The 22726-nt window shown below is 44.2% G+C and overlaps 2 protein-coding genes across 14 annotated transcripts in view; one reads left to right on the top strand and one right to left on the bottom strand.

Annotated features, from left to right (window-relative positions):
* ATG13 (autophagy related 13) overlaps positions 1–19934 on the bottom strand; it is a 25934-nt gene extending 6000 nt beyond the window's left edge. The window contains exons 1-15 of one of the 9 annotated variants that reach the window (XM_064714170.1): positions 19635–19933; positions 16286–16361; positions 13879–13960; positions 12938–13018; positions 12193–12312; positions 11623–11669; positions 10931–11071; positions 9864–9904; positions 9230–9326; positions 8788–8886; positions 6242–6332; positions 3809–3907; positions 2553–2663; positions 1300–1433; positions 9–126 (exon numbers count right to left, since the gene is read on the bottom strand). In XM_064714170.1, coding sequence (XP_064570240.1) covers positions 9–126; positions 1300–1433; positions 2553–2663; positions 3809–3907; positions 6242–6332; positions 8788–8886; positions 9230–9326; positions 9864–9904; positions 10931–11071; positions 11623–11669; positions 12193–12312; positions 12938–13018; positions 13879–13947 — 1248 coding nt within the window. In that variant the 5' untranslated portion in view covers positions 13948–13960; positions 16286–16361; positions 19635–19933. Of the gene's footprint in view, positions 1–8; positions 127–1299; positions 1434–2552; positions 2664–3808; positions 3908–6241; positions 6333–8787; positions 8887–9229; positions 9327–9863; positions 9905–10930; positions 11072–11622; positions 11670–12192; positions 12313–12937; positions 13019–13878; positions 13961–16285; positions 16362–19634 lie in introns of all 9 variants that reach the window. The other 8 variants (XM_064714171.1, XM_064714172.1, XM_064714169.1 and 5 more) reach the window with 8 other exon arrangements.
* HARBI1 (harbinger transposase derived 1) lies at positions 17697–22726 on the top strand. 5 transcript variants are annotated; one of them, XM_064714191.1, is made up of 3 exons: positions 17697–19545; positions 20627–21353; positions 21931–22726. In XM_064714191.1, the coding sequence occupies exons 2-3, from the start codon at positions 20684–20686 to the stop codon at positions 22305–22307; spliced, it is 1047 nt and encodes a 348-aa protein (XP_064570261.1). In that variant the 5' UTR covers positions 17697–19545; positions 20627–20683; the 3' UTR covers positions 22308–22726. The 5 variants fall into 5 exon arrangements, with proteins under 5 accessions (XP_064570261.1, XP_064570258.1, XP_064570262.1 ...); XM_064714188.1 differs by lacking the exon at positions 17697–19545 and adding an exon at positions 19969–20259; XM_064714192.1 differs by lacking the exon at positions 17697–19545 and adding an exon at positions 20267–20435.

Genomic DNA, 22726 nt, shown 5'->3' with positions numbered 1-22726 from the left:
CCTGTTACCTGGTTAATGGGTTTGTTGACAAAAGCTCCCACCTTCCGGATAAAGATGGTCTCCAAAAGGTCATGTGGGGAGCCACACTTTCCTTCACTGCTGTTGGATACTGTTTCTGTGTCCTCACTGGGGGAGGAAAATACATAATTAGTGCCTTCTGACACAGGGTAGATAAATAAGGTTTTTTATGAGACTCCTTAATTTTTCTTGGTTTACTCCTAGTATTGGAAGAAGGACAACAGAAATCTGTCCTTGTACCATACCTTCCTCCTCAGTCAGGAGCACAAAAGGAAAACGGACACTTGTGCAATCAGGTTTTTGTTTAAAGATGGACAAAAACTATTTAGTTGAATATAAAGTTGCTGAAATAGGCTTTTCTTCTGGGAAATGGGCTTTTAACTTGTGTGTGTCCACAGCAATTCCTGTTCATTACTACTATTTTCTGTAACATGGTGCTCACAGATCTCTCAGGAGGTGAGAGATCTCCCATTATATCTGTCACTCAGTTCACAAATGTAGCAGATCTGGTACATGACAACAGCCACTCCCAGTATGATTAATTCACTCCATAGCTATTAGCTATATTACTTCCATGACCTATTGTTTTGTGTTTTTTCCTACCACAGGTATTTAGAACTTTAAAAAAAAAAAAAAAGTTTTGTCCCATGGAAAGAGGATTACCTAGAAAGGACTGAAGAGGATTACCATTCAAGTATACCCAGGAAAGTGAGTTTTGGTTTTCCCAGAGCAAAACCTCTGTGACTCACAACTATGTGACCCCAAGAGAGATTTCTCAAGAAATAAATATTACCAGAAGGATTTATTTAGATGTGAGGGAATTGATATAGGACAGTTTGAGGTTGCATTGTTTCCTTTTAAATAACTTTCTGCCTAAAGTTTCTTACTAAAATGGTGAACAGATTTATGGTAACTACAACTGGCTTTGGTAACAATGCACATTAAGTCTAGAGAATTTAAGACTCATTTTTGAACTTACTGCATCTTGTTTTACAATCAGCAAAAGCAGCAGAAAGATTGAAAAAATTATAAAATCAATGATAAAGTTGATATAGAAGAAGATATACCACATAGACTGGGAGGTTTAAATAGATGGGCAAGATCATTGTTTGGAGTAAGGCTGAAAAAGCCCCAATCAGAGAAATCTGCAAGTTGATTTGAGGAATGAAAAGACAATAGTTATGCTACAAACAATAAATAAAAAGGGGAGACAAAAAGTTTTATCTTAATAGGCTTATAAGTGGGTTAGTAGAAGTAGTGGATCATCTAAAACCCACCCACCTGCTAGAAGGAGTAGCTGCTGAGTAATGGACTCCCTCCAGTGGGGTGCACATCCTCTCTTGGTCAGCTTGAGTGCCATGTGCTGGCTGGCTAGGAACTGGGGGAACTCCCCCTTCTTTGCCTGGACCAATCAACTGAGATATAGAAAGAAACAGTCAAGTTAAGAAATCTCAAAATCAAACCAAAACCACAGTGCAATAAAGAGTAGATTTCCATTATACTGGGCATAAGTTGTGGGGGTTTTGGCATATGATTGGGATCTAGCCCCTATAAGCCTCAGAGAGATGTCATGTAGGAGTGTATTATCACAATACAAACTCACTTTTTACTCCTTTTCTACTCTACTGTCCACTACAGGCCTGTTTTACACTGCAGAGTTCTCTGGCTGTAAGTCCTCGGCTTCATGGGAAGGAATGGAGGGAAAAAACCCTTACATCCCCTTGCTACAAGCCCATGGCTCCTACACCTTCAAGAGAAGGGAAAGTGGAGAGGGAGGTGCTGCTCTCTTCTCCCTGGGATCCAGTGATAAGATGCATGGGAGTGGTTTGAAGCTGCACCAGGGGAGGCTGGACATTAGAAAGCATTTCTTTGGAGAGAGGGTGGTCAAAAACTGGAACAGTGTTCTCTTCCTAGAGAGGTGGTCCATGCCCCAAGCTGCCAGTTTTAAGAGGCATTTTGGACAATTGCCTTAATACCAGGCTTTAACTTGGCCAGCCCTGAACTGGATGTTGGATTAGATGCTGACTGTAAGACCACTCCAACTGAAATGATTTTATTTTATTAACATTTGTGTCAGCAAAACTGGTGCAACATCAATATCACAAGCACAAAAAGACTTCTGTCAACTTGACTTTGTTTTTCTGATGCACCAATGTAAGTATGTCAATATGAACTGCCAGTGTATCCTATGCCTAGCCTACAGAATTGTGCTTGGACAGCTACAGGGGCAGCAGATCTGTAAGACAGGCAACGTTTGGCATCAGTGACAAGCTGGTGCAGGCAAACAGGTCTGGTGCCTGCTCTCTTGGCATGGTTTTTCCACAGGACCCCATACCCCAGTAAAGTCAGGGATGCTGAGGAGCCGATTCCCAACTCCTGTGGAAGTTGTGCTTTCTCTGTGTTTACTTTATATTCTTTCTATCCCTGACAGACAGGACACCAATGCAAGCACTAGTTTCAATGTCTCTCTCAGGTGTACAAGTGACACAAATGGTTGCAATACCAGCCACGCTGGTTCTACTCTCTACAAGTACCTGGTGAGGGTGTGCAGCATTCAAACCACCAGCAAAGAGTACAGGATACCCCATGTCAGCTGATCCAACTCCCAGGGCAGCAGGCTGATAGGAAAGACGTGAGCTGGAAAGCTAAGGAAGAAGAGAAAAAACAAGGGCAAAGGGAGAGGAGAGAGGAAAGGGAAGGGGAATGCCCCACAGCCTGAATAATCACCAGCCACTGAAGAAGGAACAGGAAAAGTCAGACGCACAGCATTTCAGGCTGGCAGAAGGATGCTAGATTTTCACTGGAATCAATAATGTAGGTTATTGTTCTAAAAAATTCTTACTGCTATGAGGACTACTTGACAGTAGTCCAGGGACTAAGTCTGAGCCTTGACAGGAAAACAAGATTGGCTTCCTACACATGTAGGAGGAGGCTGTGCAAGGTATGGCTGACATCCAGTCTCAGGGAAGCTCTGCTCTACAGGCCTACTTCAAATACTGGTGTAGTGGGTTACATGAATGCCATCGTGAACTTACTGAAGAGATAATATTTAATATTTTTTTAATCCCAAAACAACTTCGTTATCAACCCTTTGAACCTACTTCCATTGCAAAATTAAAACAGCTTATCTTCCAGGCCTGTTCAAATAGGTCACCTGTTCAGTGAAAGAATACATGGTCCCATAAATGTGCCAGGTAAAGAGAACTGGGGAGCTAACCCTTGTGAGATTGCTTTAGGAATTAAGTGTTGGAAGCAGTGAAACCCAGGAGAAACTCCTTATACATCCCAGGCAGAAATCTACCCAGTCAGGTTAGATACAACTTTCCTTTTTAGACTTGCCTGACCTCAAGAGGAGTGTTTCTTCCAGAGCTCAGGGTGAGCTCCAGCAGCTCCAAAGCTGATGTTCTTTACAGGGATCAAAATGAGGAACAGCACTTTGATTCACATGAGGGTAGTTCAGCTGAGTGGAGCTCTAATGACTATACAGGTTCTAGGAACATTGGCTCTTAACAGAAAACAGTCAGAATTGTGCCTTACTAGTGTCTTTCGCTAACAATCCTTGACAGCTGTTGTGTTTTTAGGGGTGCCTGTCCTGTCTTCAGGAGACCTTCATCTGCAAAGGCATTTAAGATGCCAGTCTCAGTAAAGTGTCTGGCTCATTGTGGGTTCACCAGTCCTTCCCATGCACAACAAACACTTCACATTGTCAAATCTGTATTTTCCTGTATTCATTTTGTCCTGATAGAACTTGTATTCTGACCATGTACAGCATATTCTATTGACAACTCACTTGATGTGAAAAGGCCAGCCCCATCACTGGGACCTTCAAGGTGTCCGTCACCACAGGAGGAGGGGTCTGAAAATGTGCCTTTGTGACAGTAAAAACACACTGTGCATAGACACAGACAAACAGAGGAGACAAGGAAAAGAGAGAATGAGGGGGGAGAGAGAAAGAGAGAGAGAAGGACTTCAGAGAGGAATTATGAAGAGTTGGATGAACTGAATGCTAGTGAAGAGGTTTTGGCTGCAGCAGCCACACCTACACAGAGAGCAGAAATCTCAGTATTGCCAGAAGCACATTCATTTTGTAAAGAATTGACTGTTTTTCAATCTGAGTGAACCACTGAACACAGGTAATATTTTAGACTCCAGTAAACCCTGACAGAAAGTAACTGCCAGAGACTCTGTTCCACAGTTAATTATAATCGGTACCAGCGAATTAGCTAGAAAGCTGAGCAGATACCAGAAAAAGTCAAATACTTCTTTTTTTTTTTTAAATTTACAAATTACTTGTATTTCAGCACTCTCCATCCATCCATACTTTCTATCCTCCAGCTTTCTGAGGGATCCTATTTTGGCAGGTCTGTGCTGCACCCTGAGAATGACGGTGACCCAGACTACAGTGCAATTCAAACACACTGATGTGAAGTGGGAACTCCATCAACAGGAGCAAAACTCCAGAGTACAGTCTCACAGAGGGTGCTAATGCACAAAGGGCAAACCAAACCTGGTTCAGTCCCATACCTCCTCCCACAGTCATTTTCCTAGCAATGGTTTTCAGTTTGAGGAAAGCTTCAGCTTCATTTCTGAATATTACCCGTGGCCAGACTCTCCTGAATTTTGAGCTGCTTCACAACACACATATGCAGACATACAAGCTCACAAAGAAGGTGACAACTGTTTCCTTGTATCACACAGGTAAGGCCTCACTTTTACTGAGAAGGCAGGCAGAGATTCATACAATTTGCCTGCAAAATCACACAGTTCCTAGTTGTTTCCCAGTCATGAACCTGCACAGGACATGTAGAAAGCTGGAGAAAAAAAAATAACTACTTCTTTCCTTTTAATTTAAAGTCCACTCAGCCAAGGCAGCCTGACAATTCCAACCGTGGTAACAAAGACTGGCAGTTGCTTTACAAATAAGGGCACAGCATATGGCAACTATGAGCCACAGAAAAAGCAAGAATGTAGGCTTATACTTTATGTGAATCCTCAAGGTTCAAGTGGTTTCATCAAGCTTTTCCCCCCTCAGTGACAGTAAAGCTTCATGACCCCTGCAGAAATGTCAACTTCAATGTAGTTACATACACTACTACTGTTAAGTAACACTGGCACGAGCAAGCCAGTGGAAATTTCCTTACGAAATCTTTATTTACCCCACTTTAGGAAAACGCAGGACACAAGTCAGCCACAAACTAATTTCCTGAACTATGTATTGCAGAATAAGAAAAGCTCTATTCCATCAGACTTACCGTGAGTACTGACTAATTAGTTCAACATTGCCTGATGCCTGATCACCTGAAATCACTTTGGCACAGAAATGCTTCCTAAGAGAAGCTCATTTCTAGCTTGTTCATATAGGAGAATACGTTCTGCTAAACCAGGCATATTAATTCCTCTGAAGCAGCAGAAAGACCCCTAGCAAATTCTTTCTGTTTGGAACAGCATTCCAATTATACTTCATTCTATGTTTCACATTGACAGTCAAAGAGATTTAGAGTCTTTGGATTGTCTTTAAAGGTCAGTAGAGCCATCTGCTTGGCTGGACAACAAAGCAGGGCAATCCTGAATATTTAAAGCAATAGACAACTGCAACTCTTCAAAATACAGAACTGTGGAATCACATATGTAAGACAGTAAAAGAACTTGGGAGTTTCTGGGGTTTTATACTCAAAAGGAAACCATTACTATTTATTTTAAAATTGAAACTTAAATGCAATCTGCATGGGCAATTTTTTTCCCAATACTTATTCCTGCTGCCCCAAGAAATTTTAATGGTCCAATAAATACAGCTTTTGTCTTTTTTCTGTCTTTCTCTAGCATTTTCCTGGTATTTCAGTGTCTCTCCATGTCAGTCTCTTACTCCTACTTAAGCTGCCTGGCATCAATGTCTTGAATTCCTCCTCTTGCAGTATTGGTATGCAAATGTGTAAATGTGTAAGCACACTGCTGTCCTCTTCAAGCACAGCTCAACCCAGCTACAGAAATAGGCTCTTTTAATCCTCAGTAATTCAGTCTTTCTAGGCCTTTGGAATTTTGTTGAAATTAGTATCTCATTTCAATAGATTTTACTCAAGAGCGTAATGACATAAATAACCCACACATTAAATTTTAATTAGCAGCAGGAGGATTTCTGTTTGCACAACAGCTGATGTAGGAATATGCAAATTATTCTTACAGCAATTGTTCTATCCAGAAGTAAAAAGAGCCTGGTTTCTCTTACCTGAGATGGAGGAGAGGTGGAAAAAGATGTGGTACACACTTCTTGGGAATCTTCTACTGAGGGGTATACTGCACCATTGTCCTCACCAGCTCTAAAGCAGCAAGAAAAAACAAGTTTTCTAACCAGAAATATTCCTTAAAACAAACAAATAGTAAAACACACTGGGACAAACACTGCAGGGAGGTTGAGAGTATTTGGGTGTAGTTGAAAGGAGAATTATGAAGGGCTCTCATCTGCTTACCAGATCTGAGGAAAACAAAGTGGGAAAACATGAGTTTTCTCAGATGTTTGTCTTCTACCCCATGTAAAATAACAGGTGTATCTAACTAGTGCTTTTCTTATACAAGCTAGTGCTGCTGCCTTTGGTGTTTACATAGCCATTGTCAAACAACACCACTGGTCCAAACCTGAATGCCCTCACATTCATTTTAGAGAAGGCAAACCTCTCATCTCCAAAGAGAAATTAAACTGATCTTCCCCCAGTGGAAATATCCAGGGATGCATGCATCTAGACATGTAGTTCTGCATCAGGATTAACCATTACACTTTCAAATTCCTGAAGGCAGCCAAGATTAAACATCCTTTGTGTCCAAGTGCTTCTGTGAAGAATTTGGGAAAATACTGGGGCTTGCTGCACTGAGCCATCTCAATGTGAGGAGAAAAATCACAGAACCACAGAAATTCTAGGTTGGAAGAGACCTTTAAGATCATCGAGTCCAACCCATGTTCTAACACCTCAACTAGATCATGGCACCAAGTGCCACATCCAGTCTTTTTTTAAACTCTTCGAGGGATGGTGACTCTACCACCTCCCTGGGTAGATGATTCCAGTATTTGACCACTCTTTCTGTAAAATACTTCCTCCTTAATTCTAGCCTGTATCTCCCTTGGTGCAGCTTGAGACTGTGTCCTCTTGTTCTGTCTCTTGTTGCCCGGAGAAAGAGACCAACCCCAGCTCACCACAGCCACCCTTCAGGAAGTTGAAGAGAGTGATAAGGTCATCCCTGAGTCTCCTTTTCTCCAGGCTGAACAACCCCAGCTCCCTCAGTCGTTCCTCATACGCCTTGTGTTCCAAGCCCCTCACCAGCCTCATTGCTCTCCTTTGGACACGCTCAAGCATCTCAACATCCCTCCTAAAGTGAGGGGCCCAGAACTGGACGCAATACTCCAGGTGAGGCCTCACCAGTGCTGAGTACAGGGGCAGAATGACTTCCCTGCTCCTGCTGGCCACACCGTTCCTGATACTGGCCAGGATGCCATTGGCCTTCTTGGCCACCTGGGCACACTGCTGGCTCATGTTCAGCCAACTGTCAACCAGCACCCCCAGGTCCCTTTCCACCTGAGCACTGTCCAGCCACACCGTTCCTAGCTTATATCGCTGCAGGGGGTTATTGTGGCCAAAGTGCAGGACTCGGCACTTGCACTTATTGAACTTCATCCCATTAGATTCTGCCCATCCATCCAACCGTTCCAAGTCCCTCTGCAAAGCCCTCCGTCCCTCTAACAGATCAACACACATTTCCAGCTTAGTGTCATCTGCAAATTTGATAATAAAGGACTCTAAGCCCTCATCCATGTCATCAATACAAATATTAAACAGAACTGGCCCCAGCACAGATCCCTGAGGGACGCCACTGGTGACTGGTCGCCAGCTGGATGCAGCACCATTCACCACCACTCTCTGGGCCTGGCCATGCAGCCAGTTCTGAACCCAGCAAAGAGTGCTCCTGTCCAAGCCACGGGCTGCCAGCTTGTCTAGGAGAATGCTGTGGGAGACAGTGTCAAAGGCCTTGCTGAAATCCAAGTAAACAACATCTACAGCCTTCCCTGCATCCACTAGGCGGGTTACCTGGTCATAAAAGGTGACCAGGTTGGTCAAACATGACCTACCCCTCCTAAATCCATGCTGGCTGGGTCTGATACCCTGGCCATCTTGTAAATTTTGTGTGATGGCGCTTAATATAAACTGTTCCATTATTTTGCCAGGTACTGAGGTCAGGCTGACCGGTCTGTAATTACCAGGATCTTCCTTTGCACCTTTTTTGTGAATGGGTATCACATTGGCCAGCTTCCAGTCATCCGGAACCTCACCAGTGAGCCAGGACTGTTGGTAAATGATGGAGAGTGGCTTTGCAAGCTCGTTTGCCAGCTCTCATTACCCTGGGGTGGATCCCGTCTGGTCCCATAGATTTATGAATATCTAAGCATTTCAGTAGTTCTATGACTGCCTCCTCTTGGATAATGGGGGGACCATTCTGCTCCCTGTCACCATCAACCAGCCCAGGCGGGCAGGTGTCTTGAGGGCAAGTCATCTTCCCACTAAAAACTGAGGCAAAAAAGGCATTAAGCACTTCTGCCTTTTCCTCATCTTCAGATACTAAGTTCCCTATGTCACCCTTCGTCACATGTTTAACTGTGCCAATTGACTGACACTAATTCTCCAGTGTCCCTTCCCATGCTGTCAACAAAGAGTGGAAAAGGCTCTGTATTTGGGCATAATAGATGCCTTTACCATGGCCCATGACTTCAACTCAGTATTTCCTCACCTGTAATTGCAGGGATGCATGGGTGAAGAGCTGGGATAGGGACGGTCCACAAAGTGATCAATTATAATCCCCATGATAGGAGGGGTCCTCTCAAACTGCCTGCAAGGCAACAAGCAATGGTGTTACTGGCTTCTTCTCTCTACTCTTCCCAGTTCATGGTGCCCTCACAGAAAACCCTTGCGTCTACTGGGATCAGACCATCTTTACAATTTAGTCCTGTGACTCCAGGCATGCATCAACAATTTGAAGTTCTAGAGCCTGGCTCAGGGCTACCCAAATACTCCCCTTGCTGCAAGCTTAAGCAAGAGAGAGAGCGTTCTTCATGATAGAGAATCTCAGCAGGAAGGGATAAGCAGAAGGGAAACATTTGGGGGCTCAGAACATGAGGGGTTTAACAGTAAATTATTGTAAAACAGTTTCTGGCATGATCACATTTTCTCACCTGGTTGACATGAAAGCAAGGTTGATTCTGTAGGCACAAGACAAAGTGATGGTGCCCACTGGGGTACCCACTGTCCCAACACGGACTGTCTGGAAACCTGTAAAGTTAAGGAATAATTCTCAGTTTCACTGATTATTTATGTGCCACACTTTTTTATTCTGAGTTTACACTATCTTATTTAAGTAGTGTTACCATTATCTCTTGCAATGTGAATCCCAAAAACACACATAGAACCCATAACAAAACAGTAGCACTAGGTTGCCTTGCTGGTAAGCTTCACTTGCAAGACATCTGATGTTGCTTCCTGGCTTCTGGGTCTAAAATATTGTTCTGAAGTGCTTCTTGTTCCTTAGTAGATCATGATTTCCTTTACCAGTCCTGCCCCTTATCAACATAATTCCATATCCTTATTTCAGTTCTGTATCACTAGAGTCAAAATGGCAGTCACCGGAGACTTTGTCCAAGTACCACCATTATACTTGTCACCTTGTGACAGACACAAGGCTGCACTGGCAGAGCCAGACAAAAAGCACATGTAAGCCTCAGACTAATTTTCCCTATGACACTTGGCAATAGTAACCAAAAGGCAGTCAGAATGAAACACAGCTCTTGTTTGTATGTTGTCTAATCTTACCTTCTCCCAAGCCACTCAGCTGGACTTCACCAAAATATATCCTGAAGGAAAAAGAAAAACTGTTAGATCCAGTTGGGACATAATGCTATAAATATCCTTATTTCTTACTTAATTTTGGGAGTTGGAAGGCTGGAACTACTCTTCAGGAAAAAAAAGCCCAAAATGAATGGCTGGAATGACCATCTCAAAAAACCTTACAGCTGCTCCAGAAGAACGGTCATGTAAAATGAAGGAGAAAGAGAAAATGGTAGTCCAATCAGGAATTTCTCTTTAATTTTTTTTAAGCCTCTGTGGTGAAGTCTACAGTTTAGAGCAAAAATGTGATGTGATACAAACTTCACAGATAGGTCTGAGTCTAAAAGCTGATGCTCATCACACAACATAAGAGGTTAACTGTGCTGTAAGAGTTGCTCTTAAGTACATGCCAAGTCAGCAATGAAGGCAAAAAAGTGAAAATGGCTGGAATTTGAGTTTTCAGCTATGCAAATGATAACAAACCTGAAATTTACAATCATATAAATTAGCTATGCAAACATGTCAAAGACTTTTCTCAGAGCCAAAAACAGAGTTTGGAAGACAACTATGAACTACAAACCAGACTCACAGGCTAAACAGAGTTGAACCCAGTATTTGGATGAGTAAACTGCAAAAACTACAGGATGTGGAATTGAGGATGCATCTTTAAAATGGAGTAACAGGAGAGTCTGAATCTATGCTGTAAAAGTGCACATTGCAGTTATGTGCAATGTAGAGAGCCATTTATCAAACACAAGCCAGACACCAAACAACTGGATGCTAATAAGCAATTTAAGGGATTGCATGTAGAATTTTTTTACTCTTCCTAACATGCCAGGCAAACACTTCACAGCCTATGCTTAGCTTTTCTTTCAATGGCTCAAGTAAAGGTGATACACAGACCAAAGTCATCTTCTGTCACTGATCAGTAGTACTTCTATAAAAATAATTTGATTTTATTATTGCTCATCCCTTTTTAACTACATTTGCAGCTACACTGTGCAAGTCTAGTCTCTTCTGTTTGCATTTCAGATGGGAAATTTTTGCTTTACCTGTACAATATTACATATTCATGGCCTTGTTTCCTAGAGAGTCTGTAGGCTGGAGTTACTCTGGTTATAGCAAGCAAAGACTTCAGCAATAGAGACAGCCTGTTGTATACAGTGTATGAAACTTTGATTTCTTTGTCACACCTAGAGAACACAAAGGAAAAAAATTAGTCCTTAGTCCACAACTAAGCTGCCTGGATTTGGGGTTCTTGTTTGGTTTTGGTTTGCAATTGCTTTTGATTGTTTTATTTAAAATAAAAATTACTCTGTGCCAGTTATTTAATTTTATTGCCAAAATGATAAATAAAGCCCCAGTGTGGCTACCTGTACTGACCAACCAGCTAAGCATCCTGCTTCAACCTAGTCACCTGCTGTAGAAGAAATTGCTGAAAAATGCCATGCAGCTTCCTACTAAACAGAGACACCTTTTCAATATGAAAAACATTTGTCATTACTGAGACTATGATTTCTTGTATCTGAGGAAACCTACTAGTTGTAATGGAGGAATGAAGAAGGAATTAAATTACTAGTTTTCATTCTTGACACTGGTGTTTAAAGAGATTGACTGCTGCTCTAGACAAAGAGAAGAGTTCCCTCTGGAGTGCCCCTGGCCACACAGCCAGGATGTGCTCATGGATTAACCACATGTGCCCACTGCATCAGCTACCAACTACAAACACAAAGAATGCACTTACTTTTCATTCATTTCCAGACACCAAATTTCCAGCTCCATGGAGTCCCCCTGGATCAGAGAAAAGACGGCAAACAAAGACTCATTTCAGAACACAGACCTGTTCAAATCTCATTAGTGATCAGAAGTGGCCACACCTCTCAATAGTTTGTCTCCTGGCTCCCACTTTCTTGTGATGCAATGATAGAAAAAGGTGCACTGGAAGTGTCCCTGCACAATTGTATCACCTGAGGGAATCCCTTCTTCAGAATGCCTATGTTCTTCATGGGCTAAGAAAGTAGTTTCTTAAAATTCAAGAATTTAATTTTCTTAAAAAATTTAGATTTTTCTGCTGTGTCTGTTGTGAAAAATCACAACAGATTTTTCTGTTGTGTGTTTGGCTTCAGATTTTTGCAGTGAATTGCTTCTGCTAAACAATAAATTTCATTTCATTAGCATATCACCTAACTTAATAAAATTCAGATATTCTCACATAGTCTTGGATTAAAGGGCAGGAGCTCTCATAGTTGGCTTAAGATTCAGGCAGAAAACCCCACAAACAAAAAAAGGGCATCTGTTTTGACTCAGTTCTCACCTCTGAGGTTTTGAGAGAAATCTCCACGCACATAGACCGTCCAACAGCGGGCAGCTGTCCTGCCAGGGCTTTCTTTGCTTCATGAGTAACCTCTGGTATATCTTTGATTGCCAAATTGAACTGCAGAATCAAAGAGATGGTTCCATTTTTTTTATTTCTTTGAAAAACTGTGTGATGGTACATTTCAGACAGGCTCACAGACCCATATATAACGTACTAGGTCAGTGTCCACTGAAATATTTATGAAACAGAAAATTCCCAGCTGGGTTCAAGCTTTTCATATTTACAAAGATTCCCTTGGCTGCTAATTCAAACGTTTTTCTTATTCCTGCTATAAAAAATATACTCCTTTTCCCCTGCTTCAGTCCTATCTTCATCCACAGAGTATCCTGAATCTTTTCAATTTTAATAAAGCCAAATACTAAAATGTCCTGAATTGCAGAGTAGCAAACTTCTGACAGATAAGAACTCATCACCCCACCCCCAAGCAGATCTTGGAAATGTGCCTTAGCTGACAGGAGCTGCTGAGAGGCATTATTTCTCTTTCTCCTCATCAGCCTGTAAGAGTCCAGAGTGATTTGCTGCACGTGAACAACCACCAACCCCCTGCAACATCACCAACATAACTCCATATAGTACCTGCTCTGTGGATAATTATTATTGTCTGCACAAGACTGTAATAATCACATGGTGTTCTCAGCACACACACAGAGTTATGGAGTGGCTTTAAAAAATAAGACCTTACCCAGTCAGAACCTGTTGGGGAGGATGACGAGCGGGTACAGATTTTCTCTCCAAGTCGGGCCTGGACAATTACTTGTACTGTCTGGAACAGAAATAAAAGGATACTTAGTGATGTTCTGGGCTCAGCACCAGCTCTGAGCCTCAGTTCAGAGCCTGAGCTACACAAGCTCTGAGTGAAAAAGATGAAAGGGCTGACCAGGATGTAGAGAAGTAGAGTTTGCTACACTGTTCTTCAGTTCTAATAACTTTAAATTATTACATGTAATAGGCAAATGTATTTCAGAAAGAAAATCATTTTAGGCTGACCTTTCGCTGTAACAACACTAAGAAACAAAGTCAACTTTGCAATCAGGATTTGCAGTTTTCAATAGAAAATTCAGAAAAATTTACAAAAATATCCCAGGCCTGGACAACTAAAGACAAACAAGTCTGTACATTTAGACCAAAGCCATTGTCAGATTATCTACTTGCACCTATGTATGAAGTGAGGCCAAATTTTATAATTACATATCAGCATCATTCAAAAGAACATTCTGGTATTATTGTTTTTGGATGCAATATAAAAATTTAGATGGGCTGAAAGAGTGGAGTCCAGCAGATAAACTACCTAAAAGCTGGTGGTTAGACATGCTGCTAGAAACCCAAAGCTGACAGAGGTCTGAAGTGCCTACAGCTGATTCTAAAGCAGGATTTTTCTGGAGGATGGAAGAGGATTTGAGGGTAGAAAAAAGGGGAAAATATGTTTTTCTAGTTGTTCTCAGGAATCTCTTAAATTTGACATCAGCTCTTCTTGCTTTGTTCTTCAGCAAAACAAAACAAAACAAAACAAACAACAAACCCAAACCTCAATCTTGTTACTCTAGCCACACCAAGGACATCATTTGTTTTGTGGCATTTTTTAAACAAGGAAGAAGAGGCATTTGTCCAAAGAAGAAAAATTACCTTTAAAGCAAAAAATTTGATGAACTTGTCCAGGTCCTTCCTGTCCTGGGAACTGAGATCAGTGTCCATTGCATATGGCAATCTGAAATATAGCACAGGTCTGGGAATGAAGTCTTCTTCAAGCTTTCTGTTTAGATTTCAAAATATTTTTGCCATTAGAGGCCATCTCAAAAGAAATTATAAATACCAAAGTGCTCTACCTGTCAAAATCCAAACATGCTAAAAACTTTGGGATGTGAGTGTGTGGTGTAAATGCACATTGATAGTTTATCTGGTCAGTGCAAAGATCAAAAAATTAAAAAAAAACCAAAGAATGCTCACAATTAAAACTCAGTACAAGTTCTTCAATTTTGCTAGCTTAATTTAAAAAAACAAAACAAACAAACAAAAAAACCAGAACACCCCAATACCACAATGACTGCATTCTATGCCCAGCTAACCATCAGACATGGAGGTCTCTGCTTCAGAAATAATGTATCTTCAGCTATCAGCACTGGTCAAAACCAAGCCAAATTGTTATCTTGAGCTTGAAATTCTTAGAACAATATTTCAGTGGCATTTCAGCAGAAATCTCTATAATAAACCATTGCTAAAACAGGGTACACTGCTTATTTACTTTCAATAATTCGTACTTGAAGTAAAATTATACAGCTACAAAATTTATCTACAACCAACTGAAAAGACAAATTTTTGTCAAGAAATAGACCAAAATCATCTGTTCACTTCTCTTGAAAGCTCTGATAATACATACTTAGCTTTCACATTGACACTGCCTTGTTTTTCAAAATACAATTGTTTCTAGGAACACAATGAACTTGCACAGCGTCTGAAGCAGGGCAGGGCAAGGCACTAATCCTATTTTTGTCACCATCATGTCACATGGCCTGGGATAAATCACAATTCTTCTGTCTCTCAGTTTCTTCACATGTAAGTTAATCATATAGAGACCACTGGGGAGGAAGGCCTTAATTAGCAGCACTCATTGTAGCTTTTGCTTGGAAGCCTTCAAAGCATGAATTCCCCCTTAGCCCCACTGCAGTTGCGGGGCAGCAAATCAGCCTGAGGCAGCTCGTCAGCCACGCCGGATTTACAGAACGCGCTGCTCCTCGCAGGAATGCCGGCCAGCTGAGGTCAGGGGCACCAGCAGCTGCTGTGCACAACGTTATTCAGTGCCCAGTCATTGGGCAAAGACTGAACTTACTGCAAGGTATGCTGCTTATGCAAATGGAAGCTTGCAGGGCAAAGGGGCCAACAGCCCCGTTAACACAGAAAATAGAGAATCTTTCATGACCATACACATGTAGTACTTCTGTTTAAAATATCACATTAATGACAGTAAAGCCCAATGCTTCAGGAGCATCAATCAAAAAGGGCTGCAAGATAAGAGTACTGCAATTTACAGAGCATTTTATAGAGAACAGTGCTGCTTTCTGAATGACTCCATAAAAAGAAAGCTGGACTTACAGAATATTTGAAAGTTCCTAGGCTACATTCATACCACATCTCCTTAAGCTGTACTGTTCTCATTACAAATTAGAATTTGAAAACTAACAACACAAGTGATTCAATATCAGATGCATTTTCAAATTATCCTTTGGATATTTCAACCTCGTTATTGAAACTGTTATCCCTTCTTTCCCTGCATTTACCTCCACTAGACAGATTACAGACCCTTTCCACTGTGGGGGGTGCAAAAAAAGGCAGCATTTAAAGTGTTTGACACAGTACTCAAAATTTAAAAAACCCAACCCTTTAGTACAGACAGGTACCACTACAAAAAAAACCCACAAATCCCCCCAAACAAGCAAACAAACAAAACCCCAGGCAAGAACAACCTGTTGTTATTATTTTGACTTAATTAAGTACAGCACTGTAGGGGCCGAGGGGATCTGAGATCTTTGACAAACGTGGCTGATATAGGCAACAAAATACCACATCAAAAAATATGTTTTCCTCAGCAAAGAGAATGCTGACATTTAAATACTAAAAAACAACTCATACTGCCTTTTAATGTGAAAAGTGATATGTGACCCCTGCAGAAAGATGCAAGGAAGTATATATCCCGATATGGTGGGAGAGCTGTCAAATAGAACACCCACATTTGCCTTTTGAGGCTGGAAAAAACTGATATCAACTATTTCAAGATACTTGGGAACTAATGGAAGGTGTTAGGCTCGCTGGTCTGTTAGGAAAGGAAACAAAGATGACCATCAGCATGGCTCCATGTGCAGTACAAGAATTTGTTGTGATGACCCAAATATCTCTAGAGGAGAGAAACAACCACCAGAGGATTCAAAAAAATGAGAGCCTCATGGCTCTGCCCTGCTGCAGCAGAACTGGGATTCTTCCTGGAAGATCTGAAACTACCTGTAACATTCATCAAACATTTGGAGATTCATACTGTTACCTCTCAAGCTCCAAATGCCAGCAACAGTTAACCCACCAGAGTCCAAAGTAGAGCAGAAAGTATCACGCAAGGTTTCCTGGAAAGGAATAAATAATTTCATGGGAAAACTGGGATTTTGGAACTCAGCTCCTGAAATGTCTAAAGGCTCTTATCTAACAGCCATAATCTCATTTTTGTAGGAGGGTCTCTGGTGATTGCCTGACACCTTCTAAAGCTTAGAACAGTATTCACCTTTAGAATCAGTCTTGGTAAGAGTTAAGATGGAGCTAGAATTACAGCAAACTTGTTTTTTACAAAAATTCTTTGGTACTTTCAGGTTAGCTGCCACAGCTGACATGAAGAGGAAGGAAATTCTTTAAACTGAGTTCCACCAAACTCAATCAACTTCTCCCATCCAGTACGTTGCAATGCCAGCATGGCTCTTTGTTAAGTGCTACTGCACAGGCCTATGCTTAACTTAAGGATAACACAGGCTCATTTTACACTGAATAACAACTAGAGGGCAATAACTTTTGGTCTAGGTTAGAAAAATACAGATGATTGATCTCCCCTCAACCAGGTAATCCCTTAAGTAAACTGATATATTCACTAGCACGTGATGCAACAAGCATCTTTTCCATATAGCTTTTTGCTTTGTCTCCACTTCCTTCAACACCCGTTTTTATACTGTTGCCTTTATTTATATGCCTTTGTCTTCACTTTACTTGAACAGAAAGATCAGAAACAGCAAAGGAGAACTGCCTCATGTGGCTCTCTTGACTAAATCCTTATTCCTTCTCCCAAGGTTGAGACAGATTTTATCCAACAGCTTAACATCTAAGTTGTGCCCTGTACACTCTACTGCTATTTATACCCTCCTTCTCTGAGGAGAAGGACACATCAGCATAAGGTGATGGCGCTGTTCGCGTGATGCAAGGAACTGCAAGAGCCCTCCCCTTAATCCCTCGGCAGAGCCGAGAGGAACTACAGCGACAGGCACGCCGTGCTCCCAGCCCTGCTCCATGCTCCGAGCCCTGCTCCGTGCTCCGAGCCCTGAGCCCTGCTCCGTGCTCCGAGCCCTGCCCCGTGCTCCGAGCCCTGAGCCCTGCTCCGTGCTCCGAGCCCTGAGCCCTGCTCCGTGCTCCGAGCCCTGCCCCGTGCTCCGAGCCCTGAGCCCTGCTCCGTGCTCCGAGCCCTGCTCCGTGCTCCGAGCCCTGCTCCGAGCTGAGCTCCGAGCTCCGAGCCCTGCTCCGAGCTCTCAGCCGAGAGCCCCGCTGGCGGCAGGCACCTGTAACCCGGCACACAGCACCTGCACGGCAACACCGGGGATCACCGGAATTACATTACGTGTTCCATGCACGGGAATTGAGCCAGTGCATCTCTCTGACACCTACAGAAACAGGAAAGGAGCAGAAGCACCTGACACACACCAGGCATTATTATGGCTGCTGGGGAAAGCATATAGAGGCTGCTTCCATCAACTCCTATATTTCTGAGCCATGGCTGCTACAACTTAAAGTTACCTTGCTTTCTTTTCAACCAGACCTTCATCAACACAAAATAATTACTCATGGTTCTTCTGCCAGAGTGAAACTGAAAAGACAAGAGGGAAGAAACCAGAGTGGGCGTGGCTGTAAGGAGAGGGCTGTGGACAGCTCTCATCCCAGATCTTCGTTCCCAGTTACGGGACTGTGCGCCGCAGACTGCACTCCTTGCCCATACCACTCGTCCAGAACTTCTTTTTTAATACAGGACCAAATTCAATCTCCAAGAATGCACTATGAGAAGCCCAGAAAAGCCTCGTTGAATCATGCAGTAAACAAGAAGCACATGGAAGTTTTTGAAGCTTTTAAGAGCTCCTAGAACAGGTCCTCTCTTCAATGAACAAGAAGCTTCACTGCAAGCAGGTATTTTGAGCACACTAATAAGTGACTATATAAAGATCTTCATAAACACAGTGCTCTGTTTCAAGACTGAGCCTGCAACTCCAGTATCCTACAATTACTGAAAATTAATCTCCATTTTGCCTTCTTAGTAGATTAGTCAGAAACCTAGGGAGAACTAGCAAACAGTTCTAAGTGTGAAGGTGTGACATTCTCATTCTTTAAAGTTTGTGGATTTTTTAAAAAGAAAATATTAAATTCTATAGCAGAATAGAATAAATTCAATAGCAGAAAAACTGTTTCACATAATATAAACATTCTGATGTGATCAAAGCCTCTGTAGTTCACTGTATGCTCAAGTCTTGACTGATAAAGAGGTAATTTTTCCTCCTGATCAGGAAACAGATTCACTTTTTAACCAATAACTCTGCAGCTTAGTAAATACCTTACCTAAAGCCAGCACAGCCAGCTCCACTGACTTAGAAAAAAAAAAAGTAATTCCTGTTGACCAGCAGTTACATTCTGTACTTTCCTAAGGTCTAAAAATGGTATCAGTCCAAAGGTCCATCCTCTCAGTTTGTTTGTCAAGCCAAAGTATACAGACTAAACCAGAATCTGCTTCTACATACCCTGCACTATAATCACCAACACAATCACCACCGCTCAACTATTGTTTGAGCCCATGTTCAGAAATGTTAAGATTATACAATACCATATAAGCAAAATAAAATGATCCTGTATGATCCTTCTGGACATCTACAGACAGCCTGGCTCATTTGAAAGACTTATTTCTTGCCACAAGAAGGAAGGGTCCTCCAGGTCAGGCCACTCCTGCAATAATTTGGAGATGCTCTAAACTTTATTTAGACAGCCAACTAATTTTCAGCTAAGGCAGTAATTTGCCCTGTTTTTCCCCCTTGGTATGTGCCTAGTCATATCACTTTTGGGATTTGTAAGTAGGCAGTTTGTAGGCTTAGTCCAAAGAGTCCCTTTTCTACCTATTCACTGACATGAAAGATGTCTCTGCTCCCACTGAATCCACGGGAACGACTCTGACTGTGCCCTGAGAGCCACACCTCCCACAGGAAAGAAAGATACGACCACCTGTAAACCCCTTCTCTTTCCCAGCACATCACGAACTCGCGCCTCACAGGAAGACTATACGAGACCATAAAATGGAGCGTGCGGTCTCAGATCCCACTGTTCCCAACAGGCTGTGAAGCATTTTGATTTGAAATGACCACCTGCTGAGATTACAGCGGGCCACATCTTTCCCAGGCTCCACTGACAGGCACCAGTCGTTAGGAAAACGAATCGCAGCCGAGACGCGGCTGTCGGGAACCGAACCCCGCGAGCAGCAAAGCAAAGTAAAACGGAGACGCGAAGCCGCAGCCAAAGGTTTAAGACGCGCATCGCAGCCCCCTCCCCTGGAAGGGCCTCCCGCAGGCTCGCGGAGCCCCAGCCCTGCCCTGCGGGGGCCGCGGTACCTGCGCGGGGCCGGCAGTGCTGGCGGCGCGGCGACTCATCCCGTGCGGGGCCCGCTCCGCCGCCGCGCCCCGGCGCCTCCTCCGCGCCCCGACCGGGCACGGGGAGAGCCCCGCGGCCCCGGGGCCGCGACCGCCGCCTCCAAGCCCCGAAGCCGCTCCGGGGCTCCGGCCGGCGCCCCTTCTCCTCCTCGTTCCCGGCCCGGGGGTCTCGCCGCGGGTGTCAGCGCCGGCGGGGATGCGAGGCCGGCGGCGGGGGCCGGGCCAGGGCTGCCGCTGCCCTCAGAGCCGCGGGCTGCGCCGCGCCGCCGTCATCACCGTCGCCATCGCTGCTGTTTGTTTTCATCCGCTGCGGGCGGGGGGGGGAAGGAAGGAAGGAGGAAGGGAGGGAAGAAGGGAGGTGCCTGAGTGTCCGCACCGGCACTTTCGGCACGCAGCCAGCCGCCGCTTCCCGCCCGCCCGCGGCGCGCTGAGCCCACAGTCCGGGGAGGCGGGAGGTCGCCAGGCCTAGAAAAGCGGGGCAGCGCCCGGTGCCCCTCCCGCCGGTAGCCCCTTGCCTGTGGCGAATCTGTCGCGGCGAATGCGGGGCCGGACCGGCGGAGGCCGCCTGGGAGCGGCCGCGGGGCCGGTAAGGGCTGGGACGGCTCCGGCGGAGGTCGCGCGGCCCGTGGGGTGTGGGGCGCCCGGCAGGGGCAGCGCCCGCCGGGCCTGCGAGACCGCCCGCCGGGCTGCCCGCGGCTCGTGTCTGCCGTGCCCCGGACAGGGTGACTGGGGACGGCTCCAGCTCCCTCTCCGCCGCGGGAGGTAAATTCCTGTCAGCGCCCCGCAGAGGTGAGGGCTCCGCGGTGAGTCCACCTGGCTGCTCTTGTATTTAAAAGCAGAAAAAGAAAAGTTAAAAGGTTACCTGGATGATCAGACTGAAAGGAAAATGGTAACGGAGTCTGATGAGCTCACCAGTAACAACTGTTCTGAGTATCCTCTTTTGCTTTATGCAGGTGAAGCCTCTGGGAAAGCCCTGTCAGAGGGGAGCCCCAGGCCTCTGGCCTTCAGCCATGGCCGTACCTATCGCGGTTCTTGACTGCGACCTCTTGCTCTATGGCCGCGGACACAGGACTTTGGATCGCTTCAAGCTGGAGGATGTCACGGATGAGTATCTAGTATCCACGTACGGCTTTCCCCGACAGTTCATTTGCTACCTGGTGGATCTCCTGGGAGCCACGCTCTCACGCCCTACACAGCGATCCAGGGCCATCAGTCCAGAGACGCAAATCCTTGCTGCGTTGGGTTTCTATACCTCTGGCTCCTTCCAGACTCGCATGGGGGATGCTATGGGCATTAGCCAAGCCTCGATGAGCCGCTGTGTTGCCAATGTAACCGAGGCACTGGTGGAAAGAGCCTCACAGTTCATTCACTTTCCTAAAGATGAAGCTACTGTACAGACCCTGAAGGATGACTTTTATGCGCTGGCAGGAATGCCGGGAGTGCTGGGGGTGGTTGACTGCACCCACGTGGCAATCAAAGCGCCAAATGCTGAGGACCTGTCCTATGTGAACCGAAAGGGTCTCCATTCCCTGAACTGCCTCATGGTGTGTGATTCCAGAGGAGTCCTCCTTAGTGCTGAAACGCACTGGCCAGGCAGCCTGCCTGACTGCACGGTGTTAGAGCAGGCGGCCCTCACAAGCCAGTTTGAAACTGAGCTACATAAAGACGGCTGGCTACTTGGTAAGTCAGCTTTTCATGACTTTTAGTAGAAAGTCAATTGTCTCATATATTGTCTCCTTACTCTGGGCACGAGAGATATGTTTACTTTCAGTTGCTTTCCTGCAAATTGCTTTGAGATTTATGACTCAGTTTGGATACCCTTATCTTGGAAGCTTAGAACATTAACTTCTATTCTGTGTTTAAGTGTTCTAAGCTTAGAACATTAACTTCTATCTATTTTACAGTCTGATTATTGTATGTATTAATCTTCAGTCATTCTGTTAATAGCTTTCTTTCAGTATTCTACACCTTTCCATGCTGAATTATGCAATTTTTAAATCTAGGTACTGCGCTGTCCAACTGTTTCCCCCTGTTTTATGCAGTAGATTAATTCTCTTAAAACTCTTCTGTGGAAAATCTTGTGTAAAACCGAATGCCTTTACTTTGTCACATTTGTAAACCAGAGTTACTTCTTCCATGCCTTCTCTTTTCGCCAGAGGAAGAACTTATTCTGTATCTGCTGTACCAGTAAGCCAGGCTGAACTGTGTGGCCAGCTGTAGGTGTGTAACCTGTCCCGCTCCTTTCCCTGGCTCACAGGTGACAGCTCCTTCCTGCTGCGGACGTGGCTGCTGACCCCTCTGCACATTCCCGAGACGCCCGCCGAGTACCGCTACAACATGGCCCATTCCGCCACTCACAACGTCATCGAGCGCACCTTCAGAACCATTCGCTCGCGGTTCCGCTGCCTCGACGGCTCCAAAGGCACCCTGCAGTATTCTCCAGAGAAGTCCAGCCACATCATTCTGGCCTGCTGCGTGCTTCATAACATCTCCCTGCAGCATGGGCTGGACGTGTGGTCTGCACCAGCCACGGGACACATGGAACAGTCGGAAGAAGAATACGAGCAAATGGAATCGGTGGACTCGGAAGCCTGTCGTGTTCGTCAGGAGCTTTTACTTACTCATTTTAGCTAATGTTGTGACAGAGAGAAGGCTTTTAACAGTTCAGCTGGGAAGTTATCTGGAGCAAATATGCCCCTTCCTCTTCTTTAAGCCTGTAAAGACTTAAGCAGATGTGAGACGAGAAGAAATATACTCTCTTCATTTCAGGCAAATTTCCGAACTGCTCTCAATCTCTCCAGAGATTCAGTTTAATTGGGACATTTTTGCTGTCATGATGCCTACAGGCACCCCATTCACTTGAGAACAACGACTAATGTGACAACGGTGGGAAAATTATGGAAATTGTCTTTTATAGTGATGGAAAATTTGTAAACCTTGCACTGTTTTACAAAGCAACAATTCTATTCCACTGTGTAACTCAAAACACTTATGATTGATTTTTTTAAACAGTATTTTGCACAAATTAAATTTCCACATGAGCTCCTTTCTAC

This window comes from Zonotrichia leucophrys, chromosome 5, assembly GCF_028769735.1.
Source record: "Zonotrichia leucophrys gambelii isolate GWCS_2022_RI chromosome 5, RI_Zleu_2.0, whole genome shotgun sequence".
Lineage (NCBI taxonomy): Eukaryota > Metazoa > Chordata > Aves > Passeriformes > Passerellidae > Zonotrichia > Zonotrichia leucophrys.
This window is presented reverse-complemented; position numbering and strand designations above follow the sequence as displayed.